General features: G+C 39.6%; 1 protein-coding gene across 1 annotated transcript in view; it reads left to right on the top strand.

Moving 5' to 3' along the window:
- Positions 1–2,908: 2,908 nt before the first annotated feature.
- The window catches only part of Pex7 (peroxisomal biogenesis factor 7), a 60,338-nt gene continuing 40,085 nt past the window's right edge, over positions 2,909–23,161 (top strand). The window contains exons 1-5 of the mRNA XM_090338058.1: positions 2,909–3,138; positions 5,508–5,565; positions 6,682–6,832; positions 13,424–13,501; positions 13,825–13,933. Coding sequence (XP_090194184.1) covers positions 3,024–3,138; positions 5,508–5,565; positions 6,682–6,832; positions 13,424–13,501; positions 13,825–13,933 — 511 coding nt within the window. The 5' untranslated portion in view covers positions 2,909–3,023. The remainder of the gene's footprint in view (positions 3,139–5,507; positions 5,566–6,681; positions 6,833–13,423; positions 13,502–13,824; positions 13,934–23,161) is intronic.

Genomic DNA, 23,161 nt, shown 5'->3' with positions numbered 1-23,161 from the left:
TTTATTTTTCAGATAGGATCTTCTAGTTTCGCCCAGAGTGGTCTCTATTGTATTTTTCCTACCTATACCTCCCTCATACCTGAGATTATAGGGCATACACACCCACATTTGACTCGTTACTCTCTTAAAATGGACATGCAGCAAAACTTTGTGTATAATATTTGGTGAATAGTACCAAAACAAATACTAAGAGTTCAAAGAAAATACTTTCAAGGTCAAATATTTTTAAATTTTGCCACACCATTGGGTGAAGCTCCTTAAAGTCAGCTCCTTACTATTTTGTTGCCCATGAAATGAAAAAGTCAAGTTTTGAGGTAAAGTGTGTCTATGATCTGGTGGTTTCAGACTAAAATAACATGTGATTATTTGTGCTAATTATTTATAACAAGTTTTAGAGCCAAAATATAAAGAGATTTAAAAGATTATACTTATTTTACAGATGAGAATATAGAAAGACAAAATGGTAAACTGTCTTTTCTCAAGACACTTGATAATTAGAAAGCTGCCTTAATATTATCTAATAGATTCTTTATGCACTAGATTTCCACAAAAGATGATGACCCATATTATGACTCAAGAAAAAGAGTGGATAGAAAATAGGAAAAGCAATTATAACTACTAAAAATTCTGACAGATGCAAGTGCCTGTACTGGTACTTGAACTCAGGGTCTGAATGAACTCTACCCCTCTGCGTTTCTCCTCAAGCTGGCACTCTACCACTTGACTTACAGCTCCACTTCCGGCTTTTGGGTGGTTAACTGGAGATGTGAGTCTCATGCTTGAGCTGCCTTTGAATTTCGATCTGCAGATCTCAGCCTCCTGAATAGCTAGGCTGACAGGTATGAGCCACTGGTGCCTGACTTACATGCTCTTCTCAAATTGGGAAATGCAGTGCCAGAGATGGTTGGACTATGAGGAAGAACCCAGGCTTGGTGGTAAAGAAGAAATAGGACAGAGAGTTCACTCGTGGGCTGGGAAGGCAACGCTTTCCGTGCATGCGTAGGGGCTGCATTAAAAAACAGAAAAGGCTGTGGGTGTAGGGAACAAAAGAATCTTTCAGAAAGAATATGAAGGCAAATGCTTCTTAGTAAGATGGGGGAGGGGAGATTTCACTTTCAGTTTTTAGCTTTTTGAAACTTTTAGCCAATTTCAGTAATAGTGAATTTTGGTCAACAGCATATTTGCATAATTCTAAAACTTTTCAGTTAATCTGAGGACATTAATTGGCATTAGGATTTGTTTTCAATGTGCTAGACCTTTTTAAAATCTACTTTCTATTTTAAATAATTAGAAAAGGTGACAAGAAAGTTTACAGTGGTATGATATACTTTCCAAATGCTACAGCTTCAGTATACTTGCTCTTTTTCTATCTATCCAATTATCAGTAGTTATCTATAATTTCTAACCATGTGTTAAAATTGTATTTATAATAAAAAACAGCATCAATATTTTCTCTTTAGTCTCCAGATTGGAGTAAGCAAGTCTTCTTAAATACAAATTTACTCATTTAACGTTCACACCTGAAAATTCCCATAGTGCTTCAGTATTTACTTTACAGTAGGAATCCAATTCCTTTTGTGTGGTATGGAAAAATTTCCATGACCTAGCTCCAGTCCAACCTTTTAGTCCCTCCACCCCATCATGCTCTTCACCACATCATGTACCTACTATCCTTTATGGATTATGCAGGTTTGTATGTCCTGGGTCACTCACAGGCATTCCAACTTCTTGTTTATTTAAAGAAAACCTGTCCATCTCTGGGCATTCTTTCACAAAGACTACTTCCTTTTCTGAAGTTTTTCCTATTTCTCCCTCTCCAGCACTAACAATTTCCTTCTATAAACACCCAGATTGTACCTATAGTATTTTGATTACACTCAGCTGCTTCTATTAACTTCCCTTTACAAAACTCAAAGCTCTTGAGGCAGGCTGTGGATGGATCTTATTGCTATGAGTCCCAAAGGCTTCACTCTGGGCTTCATAGATAATTAAGGTGATCATGTAACTTAGTTTGTGCCTGTTCACCAGCTTGATTATTAACTATAATCTCTTGAAATCTACTCTGAAAGTTGCTGGATTTGGCAGGTAAATCACACAGTGATCTTTCACATAGTACACACTTGGCAAAAGAATGAGCACATCTGGTTTTCCTTAGCGTGGTGTAATAACATAGATAATATATTACATTTGGTAATATATAATGCATATAATTTCACATAGTTTTTTTTCCATTTCTTTTGGTTGTATAGGAATTTGAACTCAGAGCCTCTCTCCAGTGATCTACCATTTGCATCATGCTCTTAGTCCTGTTTTCCTTCTCACCTAAGGCCTCAGATAACGATCCTCCTACCTACTTTCCCAAGTAGCTGGTATTACCACCGCGTTGAGCTTGTTATTTAGAATGAGGCTTGGTTGACATCTTTTTCTTGACTGTGCTCAAACCTCCATCCTCCCATCTACACCTTCCAAGAAGCAGAGATTACAAAAGGTGGCGCACAGCACTCTGCCATAAGTTAAAAAAAATAAATAAACATTAGCTGTTTATGATCATCTTTTCCCCCTCCGCTTCAGTGTTACCCCGGACAACACAGCATTCATTCTTATTCTTTTGGACTAAATGGTCTCAGAGTTTGGTTGAAGCTTGTCATGTTTTATAACCGTCCGGAAATGTCAGTCTTTCAAACGTCCAAAATCGTTTAATTTTTTTTTTAAATTCCTACAGTGGAACCGGAGCTGCGACCATCGAAGCGGTGGGAATCACCAGGAAACTCGGGCTGCCTACCCAGTGACAGCAGGTGCAAAAGAGTTTTGCTTTTCCCAAAACAAAAATGGTGTCTGGCGGCGTCCCCGCCCCTTTCCCCCGCGGACCAATCACAACGCAGGATTCAAACGCCGGCGTCTCACTTCCGCTCGGTTTTCCCGGACCTCAAACTTCCAGCGGCGAGTCGCCGCCTCCCTGCGCCTCCGGACTCGGGTCGGCGTCTGCAACGGGGACGGCAAGGCCGAGGGCGGTGGCGGGCGCTATGAACGCTGCGCGGACACTGCGGGTGCCGGGCAGCCACGGCTACGCCGCGGAGTTCTCCCCGTATCTGCCGGGCCGCCTGGCCTGCGCAGCGGCGCAGAACTACGGCATCGCGGGTGAGCGCTCGCCGGGGGCGGGACACGGGGGAAGCGCTTCCGCGAGCGCGCGCGTGCGTGTGTGCGTGCGTGCGTGCGTGCGCGCGCACTGTCGCCGGCCGCCGCCAGGTGTCAGCAGAGGCGCGAGTGGCGCCGAGCCTCCGCGTCCGCTGGCTAATCCTGGGGACCGAGCCTGTCACTTTACCCCTTCTCCTGTGGCAGTTACCGATGCCCTCGTCCTTGGACATTCCTTCACATTGCCAGTGCCGCCTGGCACGCGTGGTTGGTGGCCTGGATCAGTGCGGGGACGGGGGTGTCTTCCTCACTCCAAGGCACCAGCACTGGTTGCCTGCCTTCTGCCTCACCCTTGCCATCCCAGTTGCTCAGCCGGCCGAGGCCCGAGAGGATCAGGGTTTGAAGCTAGCCTGGGCAGAAAAGGCCATGCAGCCCCCAGCAAAAAGTAAGGCCGGAGGCCTAGCTCAAGTGGTCGAGCCAAGCAATCCGGACACCCCGAGTTCAAACTCTAGGACTACCACCACCAAACCCAAACAACCACAGCATTCCGACACAGAAAAGAAAGAAAAAGGACACTTTTCGTAACTTTTGTTCCTCAAGCATGTAATTGCAAACAGATGCCAAGAGGCTCGGCCAGTGTCTTGGGTGGAATGGCGAAGTCCTGGGCCTGCGATCCCAGTTTTGCTTAACTTACTGTTATTATTACTTACTGCGATATTAGGAATTGAACCCATAGCTACGTGCATGCGAAGGCAAGCACTCTACCACTTGTGACAGGCCTCCAGCCCTTTTGTATTTATTTTAATTTTTTGAGATAGGGCCATACTCACTCCACTTGGACAGTCTCTGTCCTGCCTCTGCTTTCCAAGTAGCTGGAATTACAAGGGTACACTACTTGCTAAAAATGTAGGTTTTTTTTAAAGCTTTCCATCTGCCTCTATTCTCTCTCTCTCTCTCTCTCTCTCTCTCTCTCTCTCTCTCTCTCTCTCTCTCTCTCCCTCTCCCTCTCTCCCTCTCTCCCTCTCTCCCTCTCTCCCTCTCTCCCTCTCTCCCTCTCTCTCTCTCTCTCTCTCTCTCTCTCTCTCTCTCTCTCTCTCAAGTTGATGTTCTGGCTGTTGTTCTGCACTAAAGCGAGGTGGATGCTGTCAGTAATCCATAGTGTTTTTAATAAGTCCTATCGTAGGGGGGGAAAAGTGCTGTCTAAAACTTGATGGCAAACAGTTATGTTTTCATCAGTGGCTCTGAGTGCTTGAACACTGTTAAGCCTGTAATATTCAAATCATTTGCAAAATCTCTTGAGTGGAATTGGTACATGTGTGTTTTTAAGTCAGTCTTGTTTAAATAGGAGAGTTCCCCATGTCCCCTTTTAAAGATAATGTAATCTCTCAAATACATTAGCCCTCCAGGAAAATAATGCAGTGTTGGTAAGTAACAATATAAAATCAGTTAAAAAAATTTTCCCCCAAGTATTTGGTATTGCCATATCCGTATTTTATTTTTTTTTATTTTAATTTTTGCCAGTCCTGGGGCTTGCACTCAGGGTCTGGGCACTGTCCTTGAGCTTTCTAAAGGCTAGTGCTCTACCACTTGACCCACAGCACCACTTCTAGCTTTTTCTGTGTATGTGGTACTGAGGAGTCAAACCCAGGGCTTTGTAAATGCAAAGCAAACACTCTACCCCTAGGCCACACTCTTGGCCCCCCTCCCCAAATTTTGTTTTTAAGTCTATTATTAAAATCTTTTTAAAATTTATTATCAAGGCAGCATAATTTAGTAGAAGAATCACAGACTGAGGGACCCCTGAGCCTGAGCATTGTCATCTGCCAGAAGGGAAGGTAACACTAACCTGCAAGATTTCAAGTGCCTGGCACCTTGCCTATCACCTTGATTGAGTGAGTACTCAAGTGTCTTCTCCAACCAGTAATGCAGTTCTGAGTTCCATTTAGTTGAGATGGTTAAGTGGAATATGGAATGACTAAAGCATAAACATTTGAAAGCTCATGCCTGTAATTCTACTTATACAGGAAGTTGAGATCTGAGGCTCATGGTGTGAAGTTAGCCTGGTCAATGAAACATCCCTGAAACTTTTATCTTCAAATAACCAGCAAAAAGCTGGAAGTGGAGGTGTGTTCCAAGTGGTAGAGCACCAGCCTTGAATGAACCCCTCCCCCCCAAGAAAAATCCAAGAGGTCTGGTGTACTAGTGTAAAACAAATACAAAATTCTAATCCGTTTATATACACAGTTCCCATACTTAAGAGGAAATTTGTGATAGTACAATCAGGTGTTCACTTAAGATCACTTTCTTGATCTTAAACGTTTCCCCCAGCAACTTCAACAGCATGACTTTGAGGGTTTTTTTTTTTTTCTTACCAGGTTGTGGAACACTACTAATACTTGATCAAAATGAATCTGGGCTTTGTATTTTTAGAAGGTAAGGTGGTTCCAATTATTAAACTTATAGATATTCTCTTATTAGTAAAGCCTGCACAGAATTAAGTTTTGGACCTTTTGGATCAGTAAGAACTTTTCATTCGCATTATTAAGAAATGTTAGCATTTGTATAGAATAGAAATTATTTTTGCCATTAGATTAGGAATATGCCATGTTTCTACTCAAGTTTATTTTTGAGTATCCATTTCTAATTTATCAAATTTAAGCAGACTGAACTAATTAATGTAGAATAGGACATTGCCTGTCTTTGCTGCCTTAATGTAATTGAGCTCTACTCAGGCAAGAGCTATTTACTGTTTATTTCCTGCCTGTTTTCCCGTGAGACTGTTGTACACATTAATATTTCCATCATCAATAAACAGAGTTAAAGAAAAGAAACCAAGTCCTGTCAGAAACTAACTACGTTCCTAACTCAGGAGAAAGATTGATGGGAAAATTTAAAATTATTCATCTACATTAGTATGGTGACAGGACTTCATGCCAGTTGCTTCATATTAGTAATTGTACTCTATGTGTGTATTTATTGTTGTTTGAACTCAGGACCTCTCCTGCTGGATCTTTTTACTTTAGTTTAGATAGGGTCTTGTGCATCTTTGCTCAGTGGGCCTCTGACTAGAATCCTCCCATCTCTGCCTCCAAAGTAGCTGAGGTTTTAAATATGACCTGGCCTGGAATCTAGTCTGTTCTTTTATCCTTTTTGAACTTATTTTTGTCAAGTCACTGTTTTACTTCTTTCCTACCATTGTGAAAATATTAGATCAGGTGTGTCAAAATACATGAAAAACTGTGATCATAGAGCATTCGTCCAGCTGAGTGTATAATTTATTTAATTCTTTCTTTCTTTCTTTTTCTTTCTTTCTTGCTGCCAGTCCTTGGACCTGACCTCAGGGTTTGAGCATAGTCCCTGGACACTTTTTACTCAAGGCTAGAGCTTTGCCACTTGAGCCACAGCACCACGTCTGGCTTTTTCTGAATATGTGGTACTAAGGAATTGAACCCAGGGCTTCGTGCATGCTAGGCAAGCACTCTACCACTATGCTATGCTCTTGGCCCTGCCTGTGTAATTTCTACTTACGTTTTTGCATTTGTTCTGTAGCTTCGACTGGAATGATGGTTTATTTGATGTGACTTGGAGTGAGAACAATGAGCATGTCCTGGTCACCTGCAGTGGGGATGGTTCGCTGCAGCTGTGGGACACTGCCAACCCTGCAGGGCCACTGCAGGTGTATAAGGAGCACACCCAGGAGGTAAGAAGGGAATCTGGGTGTCTCTCTGGGCTGCTGGTTCTTCCTTCTTAGACTTTGGCTCAAATCTCTCTGGAGCTGTCCATAAGAAATGTTTAAACTTTAATGTTTCTTCTACATATTAGATGTCATTTGTTACTTAATTATTCAAACAGAAACTACATCTTGGCCTAAGGATGTGGAGCAAAACGAAAGGTCAGGCTTCTCATTAGGCAATCAGGATGCCCCTGGTAGCATCCTGAGGCATCGCTCACTCCATCAAGTCTTGTAATTTAATTGTCCTTATGCCAGAAGAACTTGCTTGCCCTGGATGCTTTATAGGAATAGGCAGACCTTTCCCCAAAGTACCATAAGATTGTCCTTAGGCTTCAGGAAGATTCCTGAGTGTTTCTGAAATATATTTGAATTGTAGCAGCATTAAGTACTGAATATGAGGCAGAATCAACTAAAAATATATCGAAACTGGCTTGTGTGGCTATATTTGTGTGTGTGTGTGTGTGTGTGTGTGTGTGTGTGTGTGTGTGTGTGGCATAGGGAATCCGTTGGGTTGTAGTCATGCCCAAATATGTATGTCTTATTAAGGAACTTTACCCACTTTGTTTCCCTATCCCTCCTACACTAATGGCCCTTTTCTCCCACCCCCAATCCCAAAACAGCCTGTTTTACGTTCCTGATATTCCATATTTTAGGGTATATTAATTGCACCTAGGAGTTTTACTGGAGCATTTCAGATGTACATAGATTGCGTCTTAATCAGAAAAACCCTTTCTATTGCTTTCTCTTTCTCAGATCCCCCAGTGCCCTTTTGATGATCAGATTTCATTAACATGTCTTGTGCCATCTTTATCCATAGATACAATGGCTTTTGAACGTATTCACCCTCCACTATTTTCCCCTCATCCTAATCCCTCTAAACAGTCTCATATAGTTGTGCTCTATGTATATGTATGTATGTATATATATATATAAACTTGTTTATGCATCTTTGCATATTTACATATGCACCTATCTGTCCATGAAGGTGTATGTCCTTTCATGAATAAGCGAAAACAGGCAATTGTTGGCTTTTTTGGTCTGTTGTGGGGCTTGAACTCTGGATGCTATCCCTTAGCTCTTTAGCTCAAGGCTACTGTCCTACCCCTGAGCCACAGTGCCACTTCAGTTGGAGATAGGAGTCTCAGGGACTTTAGTGCCTGGGCTGGCTTTGAACTGCATTCCTCAGATCTCAGCCTCCTGAGTAGCTTAGGATTACAGGCATGAGCCACTAAGCCTGGCTCAGTATTTGCCTTTTTTTTTTTTTCCTGCCAGTCCTGGGCTTGAGCTCATGGCCTGAGCACTGTCCTTGGACTTTCTCAAGGCTAGAGCTCTACCACTTGAGCCTCAGTACCACTTCCGGCTTTTTTGTATGTATGTGGTACGGAGGAATTGAACCTGGGTCTTTGTGCATGCTAGGCAAGCACTCTACCCCTAGGCCAAACTCTTGGCCCCTAGTATTTGGCTTTTTGAGGTTAGGGTATCTTACACAAGATGATGGTCTCCAGTTTTATCCATTTTTTTCTTTATAGTTGCATAGTATCCTATAGTATATAAGTTGAGAACTTATTGGGTTCTTGTGAATAGAGATGAACCTGGGTATATTGGCATATTGCTTGTACATTGCTTCACTCTCCTTAAGGTATATGCCTACTAATGATATGGTAGTGTGAGTTTATGGCATAGTTTTTTGTGTGTAACCTCCATACTAATTGCCATAGTGGTTGCACTGCTTTCATCCCCTCCAATAATGTAGAGATTTTCTTTTCTCTGCATCCTGGCCAGCATTTGTTGTTTGTTTTCTTGAAGATTGCCATTCTGATTAGCATGAAATAAAATCTTAGGGTAGTTTTGATTTGCATTTCCTTTATACAAATGTATCTATTATTTGTATTTTATCTGAGAACTTCCTTGTCAGTCTGCTTGGCCATGTATGAATTGTATTATTCTTTTGTTGTTTAAGTTTTTGAGCTCTTTATATAATCTGTATGTGAATCCTTTTATGTGTTGAATAACTGACAAAGATTTTCTCCCATTTTGTGGTTTGTATGTTGGTTCTGGTATTTGTTTCTTTTGCTGTGTGGAAACTTTTTAATTTGATGAAGTCCCATTTGTCAGTTTTTGTTTTTGTTTTCTGGGCAATCAGAGTAACTACCTGTGCCTATAACTTTCCCAGTTTTCCCTGTGTTTTCTTGTAGCAGGTTTAAAGTTTCAGGTCTTACTTGGAGATCTTTAATCCATTTGGAGTTGATTTTGACATATGGGCCTTGTGGAAGCAGATAGCCAGCTTTGCCAGCACCATTTATTGAAGAAGCTGTCTTTTCTCCAGTGTATGCTACTGGCTATCTTGTTGATAAGGTCAGTTTGTGATAACAGTCTCTCAGATATGTCTGAGCAGGCTGACTCTGAACTTTAGTTCTTAGCTGTCAGCCTCCTAAATAGCTAGGATTCTATGTATAAGACACTGGCAGAGATCTTGGTTTGATATTTCTGTTTTTGTGAAGAATGACCTTTAGAGGGGCCAGGAGTTTGGCCTAGTGGTAGAGTGCTTGGCACTGGGTTCAATTCCTTGGTTACCACATACATGGAAAAAGCCAGAAGTGGTGTTGTGGCTCAAGTGGTAGAGTGCTAGCCTTGCATAAAAAAAGCTCAGGGACAGTACCCAGCCCCTGAATTCAAGTCCCATGACCAAAAAAAAAAAAAGAGTGTGTAATGGGAGGTTTTGCTATTTTCTATAATTTTATACATGTTTTAAAATCCATAATGAATAAAATAAGTTTTGCATTGAAATTGAAAACTTTTTCTTTTCCCTTAGTAATTAAAAGTCTATGTCTCCTTTTCTTCCATTGATACAGATAAGTATGAAAATTTGGGGCATAGTTTTTATTTGACGTATTTTCAGTTTAGTAGACCAACTAAAAAGGAAGCAGTACTGTAAAATAGATTAAAAAAATAAGTTCTTTGGAGATGGTTTCAGTAATTAAAAGGATTCTCTAAAAATGGTTTTGATGAAATTCAGATTTCATAAAGTAGTATAGAATACTATTCGGTGGTCCCTGTCCTCATCCTTTTCATTGTCCCAATTAATTTTCTTCACTACTGCCGAGAGAAATTTCATAAAATAGACTGTAAGAAAACCCTGCTTTTAAGGGTTAAAATCAGATATGCATCTCTCTTCCTTTCTGTATTTAATTTGACCATATGTCATGTCTACTCTTTGAGCGGGAGTGGAGAGGGGAGAAATACACTAAGAGGAGACAGGATTTCCACTCAGATTTGTTTCTCTATGCATTCATTCATTTCAGGAAAGTTTGTCTCTACAAGTTCTCTCACCTAATACAGATGGGAAGATGATCTCTCTGAGACATAGAGACTGAGGCTCTGGTCATCTCACGTGTAGTGTTAATCATGAAAGCTGAGGAGCTACAGCATTGCGAAGGCAAGGAGAATATTCTTGAGTCTGAGGGAAGAATAGGAATGAGCTATTCGGATGACGAGGCCTGAGGAGTAGTGTGGGAGGCCAAGTGAAGAGTGCTCTGGAAGAGGAGGAAAATGCTGGATGTAGTTTTTATTGGACAATTTTTAATTAAATATGCTATAAATATAATATATAATAGATTAAAAATAAGCTTTGTGGGAATTAGCTTCAGTGGTATTCTATATCTTCTCAGAATGGTTCAGATTTCTTAAAAAAGCATTAGCCTGTGTTCTATAACATGGGTGTGATTGTGGAGAGTGCCTAAGGCCGGGACCGGGGTCTGGCATTTAATTTAATTTGCTAGTGAAGATCATCTATTAATGTAATATTGTAGAACACCAAATCTATGCAAAGATCTATAATATACAAAAATAGAAAATTTTGATCTCTTGTTTTCTAGATCTTTAATAGTTTTATTTAATGTTTTTCAGTGTTTTTGTTGGTTGTTGCTATTTTTGTGTTGTCTAGAACTTATCATCCTCCTGCTGCCTTTATATTGGCTAAATTTTCTAGCATTATTGAAATATCATTGACAAATAAAAGTATACATTTAAGATGCACAATTAAATGTTTTGATGGAGGTATATCTTTTTTCCATATATTTTTATTATAATTGTAATTAATAGAAGGGTTACATTATATTCACCAGATAGAGGGTGCATTACTTCACAAACATTGATACCCTTTCTCATGTCTTGGTCCGCATTTCCCTTCCCCAACCCCTGCCCCTCATCTTGTTTTCCCCCCTTCCCTATCCGATTTCAAATAACCAAATATGCATATATACAATATATCAGATAACAAGGTGAAATACTGTAACAATATGAGATAACCAAGGGACAGAAAAAGAGATGAGAGATAACATAGTACATTAAGAACAACAATCACTCATTATATGGCTTTTGTTTCTATATCCTAGAGGTCCTTTCATTTGGCATCATACTGTATGGCCTTATGTATCTAGGTTTTGTTCTATTGTAAATCTCTGCTAGGAGAGCCCAAGGTTTCTACTGATTATGACAAATGAGGGAAACCATTGAGCCTATGTTCCTTTGAATCTGGCTTACTTCACTTAATATGATTTTTTTTCTAAGTCTTTCCATTTCCTTACAAATGGGGCGATGTCATTCTTCTGACAGCAGCATAGAATTCCATTGTATATAAATACCACATCTTGTTGATCCACTCATCAACTGAGGGGCATCTGGGTTGGTTCCCTATCTTTGCTATGGTAAATAGTGCTGCAATGAACAGCACTAGTGGATTTAGAATGTCCTTGTTTCTGGACGATTGGGTAAATGCCAAGTAATAGAATTGCTGGGTCATAGGGGAGCTCTATGTTTAGTCTTTTGAGGAACTGCCATACTGCTTTCCATAGTGGTTGAACGAGTTTGCACTCCCACCAACAGTGTAGTAGTGATCTGATGGAGGTATATCTTGAGTAATGATTTCCACCAACTAATTAACATTGATTTCCTGAGGGGTGTGTGTGTGTGTGTGTGTGTGTGTTTGTGTTTATGGGTTTATGGGTTGATCTACTGTCTCAGCAAATTTCAAGTATACACTGCATTATTGTTAACTATACTTCCAGTGCTGTACATTGAATATTTAGATTTTGTTTAAAACTTAAGTTTTAAACCTTTGACAACATTTCCCCATCTCATCATCCATTTCCTCTGTCCCTTCCTCCAGGTCCTGGCAACCACCATCCTATTCTATACTTTGCTAACTTTGACCTTTTTGGGATTAAAGCATCAAAATTGTAAATACAGCCTTTTAAATAAAGACAAGTCCCTCTCTTGCCCTCAGGCTCTTGTATGTCTGTTCTCATATAGAGAACAGATAACTTTTACTTATGCCATAAAAAGCCTGCACACTCAGACACCTGCATATCTGCGGGTGTTTTAAGATTGAAAACAACATTCTGGCTGATCACATTTAATGGTATATACTTAGAGCCATGTGATTACTACTTTACTAAGTGTAATTATGCAGTCTTTTGTTGAATTCACTTACAGTAGTGATCTGTGTATCATTTGTTGTATGAAACAACAGCATGGACAAAACCATATCCATACATTTTTAGATGTGTCACCCAAAATGGTTCACTGAGGGCAGGGAAGCAGAAGAGCTCTACCACTTCCGGCTTTTCTCTATGTATGTGATACTGAGGAATCAAACCCGGGTCTTTGTGCATGCTAGGCAAGCACTCTACCACTAGGCAAAACTCCCTGCCCTTGATGAATACTTTCTAATACCCTCTGACATTTCCTCAAGGTGTTACCACAGTGATGTGTTGGTAGGTTTAAAAGTACATATATTTGTTTTAGTGAGGAAGGCTTAGAATGATTCTGTAGAGTGTAATAAGGCAGAATATTGTGTCTACAAGGCATGGAGGAATGGGCAAGATGACTTTTCCATTTCTAAGACACCATGTTGAAATGAGTAAGACTATATATATTCAATATAGTCAACACACACACACATATTACCAGTACTGGGGCTTGAACTCAGAACCTGGGTTGTGTCCCTGAATTTTTCTGCTCAAGGCTAGCATTAAATCACTAGAGCCATAGCTCCACTTTCTGTTGGCTATTTAAAGGTAAGAGTCTGAATGGAGCCGGGTGTGGTGGCTCATGCCTGTAAACCTAGCTAGTCAGGAGGCTGAGATCTGAGGATTAAGGTTCAAAGCCAGCTCAGGCACCAAAGGACTTGAGACTCTTATCTCCAATTAACTTCTAGAAAACTGAAAGTGAGGCTTGGCTCATGAGTAGGGCGGTAGTCTTGAGCTGAAGAGCTCAGGGACAGTGCCCAGGCCAAGTTTAAGCCCCATGACCCACAAAAAAAAAAAAAAAAAAGAGTCTGAAAGGACTTTCCTGCCCAGGTTGGTTTTGAACCAAAGTTCTCAGATCTCAGCCTCCTGAGTAGGTAGGATTGCAGGCATGAACCACAGAACCACCGATACCCAAGTTGAAGTTTTGTTGAAGTAAATCAGTTGTTATGACTATTGCTGTTATAAAGAGATAAAATGTAACATTAAACTTGATGCTGCTTTGTTTTCTAAAATTTTTAAATGTTTTTAGGTGTATAGTGTTGATTGGAGCCAAACTAGAGGTGAACAGCTCGTGGTGTCTGGCTCATGGGACCAAACCGTCAAAGTGGTATGTCAATGAATCTGTAAATAGAAGCACAGTCTTTCTTTCCAGTGCTTCCTTTGCATTTTTTTTGCTTTCTAAAATATCGTACTGTAGCTTGACATTAGCTATTCAATATTCTTTTCCAAAAACTTTAGAACTTAAAATTTTTTTAGGCTGTGAACTAATAATTAGCTTATCATTGATTACGTTGGCCTCTGAAAGACTATTTTAGTTTATATGAAGTAGATCATAAAAATTCTTGAAGTATGTAAACTTGCAGTATATTGTACGTATTGTACATATAAAAGCATATCAATTAAATAATTGATCTATTCATTTATTTGTAGTGGGATCCAACTGTTGGAAAGTGTCTGTGCACCTTCAGAGGCCATGAAAGTGTCATTTATAGCACAATCTGGTCTCCTCACATCCCTGGTTGTTTTGCTTCAGCCTCAGGTAAATACCTCTGAATTTACCCAAAATTAGAGTAGCCTTATTTTTTCCACTAGATGGCACTGTGTGCTCTTGATTCGGAGAAAATAGTTTATCCCTATTCTTTTCTGCTCTTAGGATCTATCTATCCTTCTTTACCAACTTATTGACAAGAGTTAGCTGCAGCTGAGAATACATGTAAAGGAATCTAAACCTTTGAAGACTAATTCCTGGTTTCTTGTAAGGATAGATTTGAAGATGATAATGTCATAGCTAAGATAAGACCTACATCTAAAAGAGAAGATCTTTTTGTTTTAGAACAATATTGAGCCTTTGAGACACACAGTTTTGTCAATGAACAGGTCAAGTTTGAAACTGAAGATCCTAATGCACAAGACCTCATGCTTTGAAATGGTGTCCTTGGGTAATCATTGGTTACTAAAAGCCATTGCATTAAATCAGAGCCGTCCAATAAAGTCTAAATAGAAGAAGCCTTCAAATAGAATATAGTGGACAAACTACTACCTTAAGGTCAAAATGACTGTTTATTTGCATATTGTCTGTCGCTGCTCTTACACTGTAATATCGAAGTTGTTAGAAGCCTAAGAGCTTGAATCCAAAAATATTTACCACTTTTTCCTTTACAGAAAATGCATTCTGATCCCTTGTATTGAACTTTGAAGGGACCTAAAGAATTGGAAGCTCTTTTTTTATTTTTATATTTTTTATTGTAATTAATAAAAGGGTTACATGATATATGCCAGATAGAAGGTGCATTAATTCACATACATTGATACCCTTTCACATGTCTTGGTACCCATTACCCTCCCCCCCATCCACCAGCCACCCCCCATCTTGGTTTTCCCCCCTTCCCTACCAAATTTCAAATAACCAAATACAAATAAATTCAATATATCAGATAACAAAGTGAGATACTGTAACAATATGAGATACCCAAGGGACAGCAGAGGAGATGAGAGATAACATAGTACATTAAGGACAACAATCATTCGTTATATGGCTTTTGTTTCAATATCCTGGAGGTTTGGAAGCTCTTTTGTATAGTTTCTTGCTTAGGAGAAGGTGGTGTGCTTCTAGTAGCTTTCATTTACACATCTGGCATCTAAAGATAAGCCTTTCTTCAAGTTCATTTTCTTGCAATTCTAAAATTTAAAGCTATTTAAATTTCTGAGAATTCTGCAAGTATCATTATATTGAAGACACGCAAATGGCAACTTTCAAGCAAATTATATACATATATATCCATTTAGATTATGCATTATGTTGAGATACTAATAGAAAATAATGGTGGTATTTATGTATGGAAGAATAGCTAAGAAACATCTTTTAAAAGTTAATTGCATTTCTGGGGCCGGGAGTTTGGCCTAGTGGTTAAAGTGCTTGCCTAGCATACATGAAGACCTGGATTCGATTCTTCGGTACCACATACATAGAAAAAAAAGCCAGAAGTGGTGCTGAGGCTCAAGTGGTAGAGCTCTAGCCTTGAAAAAGTCCAAGGACGGTGCTCAGGCCCTGAGCTCAAGCCCAGGACTGGCAAAAAAAAAAAAAAAAAAGTTATTTGCATTTCTTAAAAAGTAAAGAACTGGGGGCCGGGAGTTTGGCCTAGTGGAAGAATGCTAGCCTAACATGCACTAAGACCCGGGTTTGATTCCTTGGAACCACAGACATAGAAAAAAGCTGGAAGTGGTGCTGTGGCTCAAGTGGTAGAGCTCTAGCCTTGAGAAAGTCCAAAATAGTGCTCAGGCCCTGAGCCCCAGGATTGGCCAAAAAATAAAATATAATAAAAATAAAATAAAGAACTGTATACCTTGTGGACATATAAAATCAGTACTATTATTTTCATTTTTAAAAATGTCTATGTTTGCGGGTTGTGGGGGAGGAGGCAAATGGGGACCATGTCATGAGAAAGGGTATCAATGTTTGTGAAGTAATGCACCTTCTATCTGGTGAATATAATGTAACCCTTCTATTAATTACAATAAAAATATATGAAAAAACCCAAATTTCTATGTTGTCTAAGCCTTGACTTCTTATCCATAATTTTTCTCAAACTGTCAGATCATTTTAAAGGAGACCAGAAATAGCTTTTCTAGTTCCATTTTTTTTTTTTTTGTCAGTCATCTTGAACTGTGGGCCTGGGCACTGTCCCTGAGCTCTTCAGCTCAAGGCTATCATCCTACCCCTGGACTTGGGCGTTGTCCCTGAGCTCTTCAGCTCAAGACTACTTCTGGTTTTCTGGTAGTTAATTGGAGATAAGAGTTTCATGGACTTTAGTGCCCAGACTGGCTTTGAACCGAGGTCCTCAGGTCTCAGCCTCCTGAGTAGCTAGTATTAAAGGCATGAGACACTGCTCCTGGCTTCTAGTCCCATCATTTTGTCTAGTCCCAGTTAACCATAAAGTTGTATGTATGTTAAGTAAATAGAAACACCATTAATGTTCTTAATATGAAATTAGCCCTTCAACCTATGTGTAATAACTTGAGTTAGTTAGATTTTATGCTTTTAATTTAATGCAAATTAGCTTCAAATTTAATGCAAATGAGTTCATACTTATAGTGAATCAGATCTCTAAGATAACCACAGTTCACTTTAGTAATCGTAATTTGACTACTTGCTATTTTTACCTTTGATGAAAAGCCCTAATTCAGGGAGTCTTGGTGCAAGTTAAATTAAGATTCTTACCAGCATATAAATTAGGTTGACATTAGCATGATTTCCCTACAAAAGAGAGATGTTTTTTGGTGTTATATTTTATAGTTTCAGAGGGCCCATTTCAAACCCTGAAAGGAATTAGTATCCATCATCAAAATGAATGGAACACAATTCCCTTTCAGTGAAGGCATGTCTGCTGGGAGCTCTAATTGGCAACGGTCACTAAATTTAATCATGAGTATAACTTTATTAAGATAGATTATAGATAGATTTTGTTAAAGCTCTTTTACCTTGCTGTTACATGTGATTTTCTTTATAATATTATTTAGGGTTCTAAAATTGCCTTCATTTAACCTCCCTCCCTCCCTCCCTCCCTCCCTCCCTCTCTCTGTGTATGTGAGCAGGATTTGACAAATGCACGCTAAGCCTACACTGTATGACTGAGCTATACTCCTAGCCCACTTTTGTTTGTTTTTAATCATTGTTCTTTTTATTCCTGTGACCAAATATAAAATCCAATGATAAAATCATGAACTAATAACAGCTGTATTTATTTACATATTATGTGTATTAGTCCTTTCTTTGGGTTGAGTCACACATAACTCCTTTCACACTGAATTTTATGAAACATATATATACATATGTGTGTATATATGTTATATATTATATACATATATAATATATATTTTGAGTCTGGATAGTGCATATAGCATATTTAGAAAGCATCTTTTAAATTATATTACCCTAATGTATTATAGTTGAAATATAAATACTTACATTAATTGAGAATTCTTTTGTAAAAGTGCAAAAAATCTGACCCAAATTGCATTAAGGAAGAAGATAGATTTGTTTGCTGACAGAGCTGTCAACTCTTGAATTAGATCTAGCTTTAGAGGCATACTGAATTTAGATAGGGCTCTGTTTTTATCTGTTATCAGTTACCAGATGATGGCAGTAGCTTCCACCCTTCATTCTTATGGTTTCTGACCAACAGGAAAATTGAGAGGTCCTCTTTCAGATATTCAGAAGTATTACTTTCTCTCATTGGTTCAGTGGGTCTTTGTGGTTGTTTTGATTGAGCTTAGCTCCTGTGATGGCAGGCAGAAAATGGGGGTGATACCCAAGCTTCAAGTGTTGAAGATATGAGGAATAAATCTTGCTCAGGTAGAAGAAGGTGATTAGATTCCACAAGGCCAGTGTTCATTATATTGGCTATACATTTAAGGTTTAAAATAAATCACAGGGGATTTGAGTAATCAAATAAAGCACTGGATCTATAAGAATTAATAGGCAGGTGAGTTACTTAACAGATTTTCTTTGTATGTCTTATGTATTTCCTATTGCATGTCTGTATTCTCTTATTCAGTCAAAAGCCTTCCAGTGATGAACACTAAAGTGTTGTTGACTGTTATTTCATATGATACAGAACTACCAACTTACCTGATTTTGCAAACACGCCCATGGTTCATTTTGATTGATGAAAAGGACACTCAGCTAGCCTACCAGATATTTATTGAATGTGTGCCATTTGCTGGGCATTGGAGATTCAGTGAGGACAAAAGCAAAGTTCCTGCCATTGTAGAAACATATCATGTAGTGAAAAAGAGAGGTGCAAACAGTTATCCGCTAGAGATGCAGATACACAGTGAATGGACTCCTGTGCTTCCTAGCATCGTGCTCTGCTTTTCTTTGTGGTGGCGTGGCATTGATAGTGCTGGTTACGCTATTATTTCTCCCACAAGGGCAGTAATAAGACCTATACCGTGCAGTGTTGGGGATCCTTGAGTTCATGTACACTAAAGACTTAGAATGGGCCACCATACACAGAGAGATTAAGAACCCTGGAAATGTTACTATTGTTGTGATAACATGGTGGAAATGAACTCGTCAAAGGTGGCAGGGTGCTTTCCTGAGGAAAGTATATCCAAGCTGCTGCCCATGAAGTTGTTATGAGACTCTTAAGATGGAGGTAAAGATGTGGGGTGCGGAGAGGATAGAATGTATTGAAGGAACATCAGAATGGCTTTTGGAGTGTATATGTGCAGCCAGAATGAACAACGAGAACAGATGCCTTGCTCTGCACAGGCTCTGTAATACGTAGCGTGTAATACAAGTCCAGGAATTTAAAAAAAAACAACTCACCAATCACTGGATTCATTAGGGGGCTTAAACAACTGAATTCTGGGCTCCATCTTAGTTCTGCTGAATCAGAATGCCATTGGAAGGTGGCTGTTCTTGGTCCCAGTTGATCCGGGGGATCAGCTCCATTTGGAAACTCTGCACTAGTGTGGGATGGCTCTGTCTGAGATGGCAAATGAATAGTCTATTTCTATGGATGTCATGGGGGCTATCATGCTTGTTTTCATAGGAGCATAATCATCGGATGTTTAAAAACCTACAGAGTGGCTTCAATGCTGAATTCAGAGATAAAGTGGTTTCTTTAGTTTGAGAATTCTTGGGTTCCCCCCTCAGTTTTGTTATAATCTTCAACAATTAATTTTTTTGCATTGTCTGAAAAGCTTGCTATCAAATATACAATAGTCTTTGCATAAAAACAATCTCAAGGGGCTGGAAGTTTGGCCTAGTGGTACAGTACTTGCCTAGCATGCACAAAGACCCAGGTTCAATTCCTTGGTACCACATACCTACAAAAAAAAGCCGGAAGTGGTGCTGAGGCTCAAGTGGAAGAGCTCTAGCCTTGAGAAAGTCCAAGGACAGTGCTCAGGCCCTGAGCTCAAGCCTAAGACTGGCAAAAAAAAAAAAAAAACCAATCTCAATTGCAAAACTCACGGTTATGGAAGTCAAATACTTTATTTTTAATGATAGGATGAAAGCTTCCATGATAACCTTCTATTTGTGGCACACATCTTGTTAACTATTTTACTCAATTGATTACAGCAGCTTACATTTTAAGATAATATTTAGAAATAAACTGGTTAAACTACTCCAAGAATTCAGTCACCTTTAGGGTTGTGTAGAACTTGTATTCATTATCATTAGTGAAGTTAAAGCCAAAAAGGAAAAGACAGATCTAAGTATATCTTCATAGCAGAGTTCTGAAAGTTTATTTTGTTTTATGTAGTTCATGAGACAGAAAGGAAGGATATGTGAGCTCCTTAAATAAAGAGAATTAATATGAACCAAACTTTCTTTTGAGCCATGGAAACTAAATTACAGACTCTGTATAATTGCATAAGTCTTAGCCATCCTCCAATGTATGGGGTCTAGCAGTAGTTAAAATAAACCTCATTGTATTGTAAGGAAAAGTCATATTACATATGACAGACATCTGGCATTCCAATTAAATTAATTTATTTGGGCCCAAAAGTACTCTATCAGGACTCTGTTCACGTGACTGTTTTAGACTCTGTATACTCATTGTTCTTCATCTTACTTGCTGCATTCTGAAATTAGGCAGAGCAGCAGCCTGTACTTCCTGCCATTTGGTTCTGCTGCCAGTGGCAGGTCTGCAGCTGATAAGAGAAGCTGGTGATTCAGGTAGGACTAGGGCACCATCAAGGGCTCTGATGAGCATCTGGCTGGCAGGGAAAGGCCAGGACCAGGTGTCTGGTGATGGGATTAGAATAAATGCAGATGCCCTGGGGGCTGAAAGAGTGGGATGAATCATAAACTTTTACCAGAAGGCCTCCTTCTTACCTGGGCAACAGAGATGAAGACAGAATGTCAACAGTGTACCACAGGAGTGACTTTCAGGGAAGTAGGGTTCTTAACTCCTGCAGAGCAGTCTTCCCCTTCAAGTTAAGGACAGGAAGACGGCCACAGCGATGGCTTGAAAATACATATTGCCTGAATGTGATGAGCCAAAATATTATATCAAAGATACTGATTAACCATCGACCTTTTTCTTATTGGATCTTTTATGCATGGAACCTAACAAGTGTGTACTGTTAAGTATACTACTGGACTTACTGTTCACAGTGAGCACATCTGTTTATCTACCACTGAGATCAGTAAACAGAATTGTACCAGAGGACTTCATCTAGTTCTTGACATCCCTGCTCCCTGCTCCTCCCCACTGCTCCACCCTCCAGGGTAGCCAGCTCTGCCTTCTAATAGCACAGAGTACTATTACCTGCTGTATGCTTTTGTGTCTGATTTCTTTTGCTCATCATTCTGTCTGTTTCACTGATCATAGTGCTACAGTAGGCTTCTTTTAATCTCCTAGTCTTCACTTGAAATCAGTTCACATAACTCAGATAAGATAATTGTCTGGTGACACAGCTCATTAGACTTTAGACAGTGCTTTAATCATGACTATAGAAGACCTCAGAGTTACTATTAAATTGTATCAGGTTTTGAAAGCAGCCATTATCACTTGGGCTTTTGGTCTGTTTAATAAGATGCCTTGCAGGGGCATGGTGGCTAATATCTGTAATCCTTGCTACTCAGGAGGCTGAGATCTGAGGATCAAAGTTTAAAGCCAGCCTGAGCAGTAAAGAACTTGAGAGTCTTATCTCAAATTAATCCCTAGAAAATGGGAAGTGGGGTTGTGGCTCCAGGGGTAGGGTGGTAGCCTTGAGCTGAAGAGCTGAGGGCCTAGAGTTCAAGCCCCATGACTGATCTCCCCCCACCCCACACCAAAGAAAAGAAACCTCATGTTAAATCAAATGTTGTTTTTTTAAGAGACAGAAACTTAGGGAGCACACTATCCACTTCCTCTATGATAATAGGCACTCTTTCCACCTCCGAAGAATAGAACTAGAACTGTTACAGGTCCTTGTCACTTTAGTTGAAAAGTACACCAAGGGAAGGGTTGCTTGAAATGCCGCAGGACAGTGTCTCTGGACTTGTCCGGCTAAGTAACTTGACTGTAGGCTTGCTCTCTCCATGCAGTAACTCTTGGCCACCAGGGGCTCCATGGCCACCTTGACCTTCCAGCTGCAGTGTAAGCCTGTGTGGAGAATTCCCTGGAGAAGGGAATGAATGTGCTGTTCCTAGAAGGTTGCTGCTAGCCATGCCTGTCACCTCGAGATAGACTCTGAAGGCTAGGGCAAGGAAGGGAAGCTTTATTTCTTAGGAGTTCTGAGATATACTCTCCTGACTGGTAGCTAAACCGGAGACTGATTATTTTTAGGGTGCCTACAGGTATTTGATCCTCTTACACGAACCAGTTCAGAACTGTATCCCTTTGTGTGTCCACACTCATCATTCCCTTTCATCTTAATCATCCTTAGATCCAAAAAAATGCCAGTTACTTTCATCTATCAAAGTGTTCTTCAGCCTTTTCAAAGGCACCTGGATGGTGGTTTTAAATAAAAGAGGGAAAAAGGTCTCATCTGTATGCAAAGAATAGTATGTGTTTATGAATCCACAAAGGTACATCAGAAACATGGGAAAGAGATGCCTGACCAAGCCCTGAATGCTGCAGCCTCTGGGCGTGGAGGCTGGGAAATGGGATTGGAAATAGTGGAGATTTTAACTTTAGCTCTAGTGTGTTAGGGATTTTATTTTTAAATAATTAGGAGAAAATAACAAAATGCCCCTATGACAGAGAGAAATAACATCCCCTATTCCCTCACCTTCCCCCCAGTTTATAGAAAACGTATGAACGATGGAGGAATTCTTCCTTAAGCAAGTGCCTGGCAGTGTGGAGTGAATGACGTTTGTGTAAGACAGCATTAAGACGAGGCGGAAGGCAGTGGTTCTCCAGGTACTGGTCCCGTTGTCTAGTGTCCTAGGAGAAGTGATTTCATCTCCATATGCTGCATTGTCCTTGTCAGTAAAGGACTAAAAGCAATTGCTTTTATATCATCATAATTTCTGCATCATATCATTGCTGTGATATATAAAATGTTAATATGCATAAAATGCTTAGAACACCATCTGATGCCTAAGCATCCAATCATTATTGCCTGTTATGCTTGTTAGTAGGGGGACATGAATGACTTAGAAATATGGATAGGTGTCTCATTTTGTTTTTCTTAAACAGTGAGGATTAAGTAATTCCCAGTGCCTTACCTTGTTTCAACCTTGTAAGATAGTTCTTCATAGGTATGGAAACCAAGGCGCAGTAAAAGTAACTTGTTAAACATAATCAGCCTAAGCCAGTGGGATTAGAACCCAGCTCTGGTGCTTCAAAGCCCCGTTCTTCCCCTTGCCTTGTTTTCTTGTCATGCTGAGGATTGAACCCTGGGTCTTGTACATGCTAGGAAATTGTTCTTCCATACAGCCCAAAGCTCTTGTTCTTGACCTCAAATTCAATAACAGCACAAATTCTTATCTTTCTTATACAGCTTCCAAAGAAGTCAAAAATATTCTCTAAATTTAGCTATTTCATGTGATTGATCTGGTTTAGAAATGGGTATATAATATATGTAAACGTTAATTGTAATAATTAGCATCTTCAGTTATCATATCATGTAGTATCTACTGTGTACCAGAGACCATGGCTAATGCTTTACAGAAACTGCATTGTGGTAAACTTGTATTTTTGAATTTTATTCATCCTGTCCTTTTTTCATTTTATTTCCTTCATATTATAGAAAAATTAAAAGCAAATGCCATCTTTAAATCATTTAGTCAGGGTGACTTCGTACAGTTAGGCAATACAAACCATTC

This window comes from Megascapheus bottae, chromosome 8 (genome assembly GCF_031878675.1).
Source record: "Megascapheus bottae isolate mThoBot1 chromosome 8, mThoBot2.hap1, whole genome shotgun sequence".
Taxonomy (NCBI): domain Eukaryota; kingdom Metazoa; phylum Chordata; class Mammalia; order Rodentia; family Geomyidae; genus Megascapheus; species Megascapheus bottae.
Note: the sequence above shows the minus strand (reverse complement) of the source record. Positions and strands in the feature narration are given on the sequence as shown.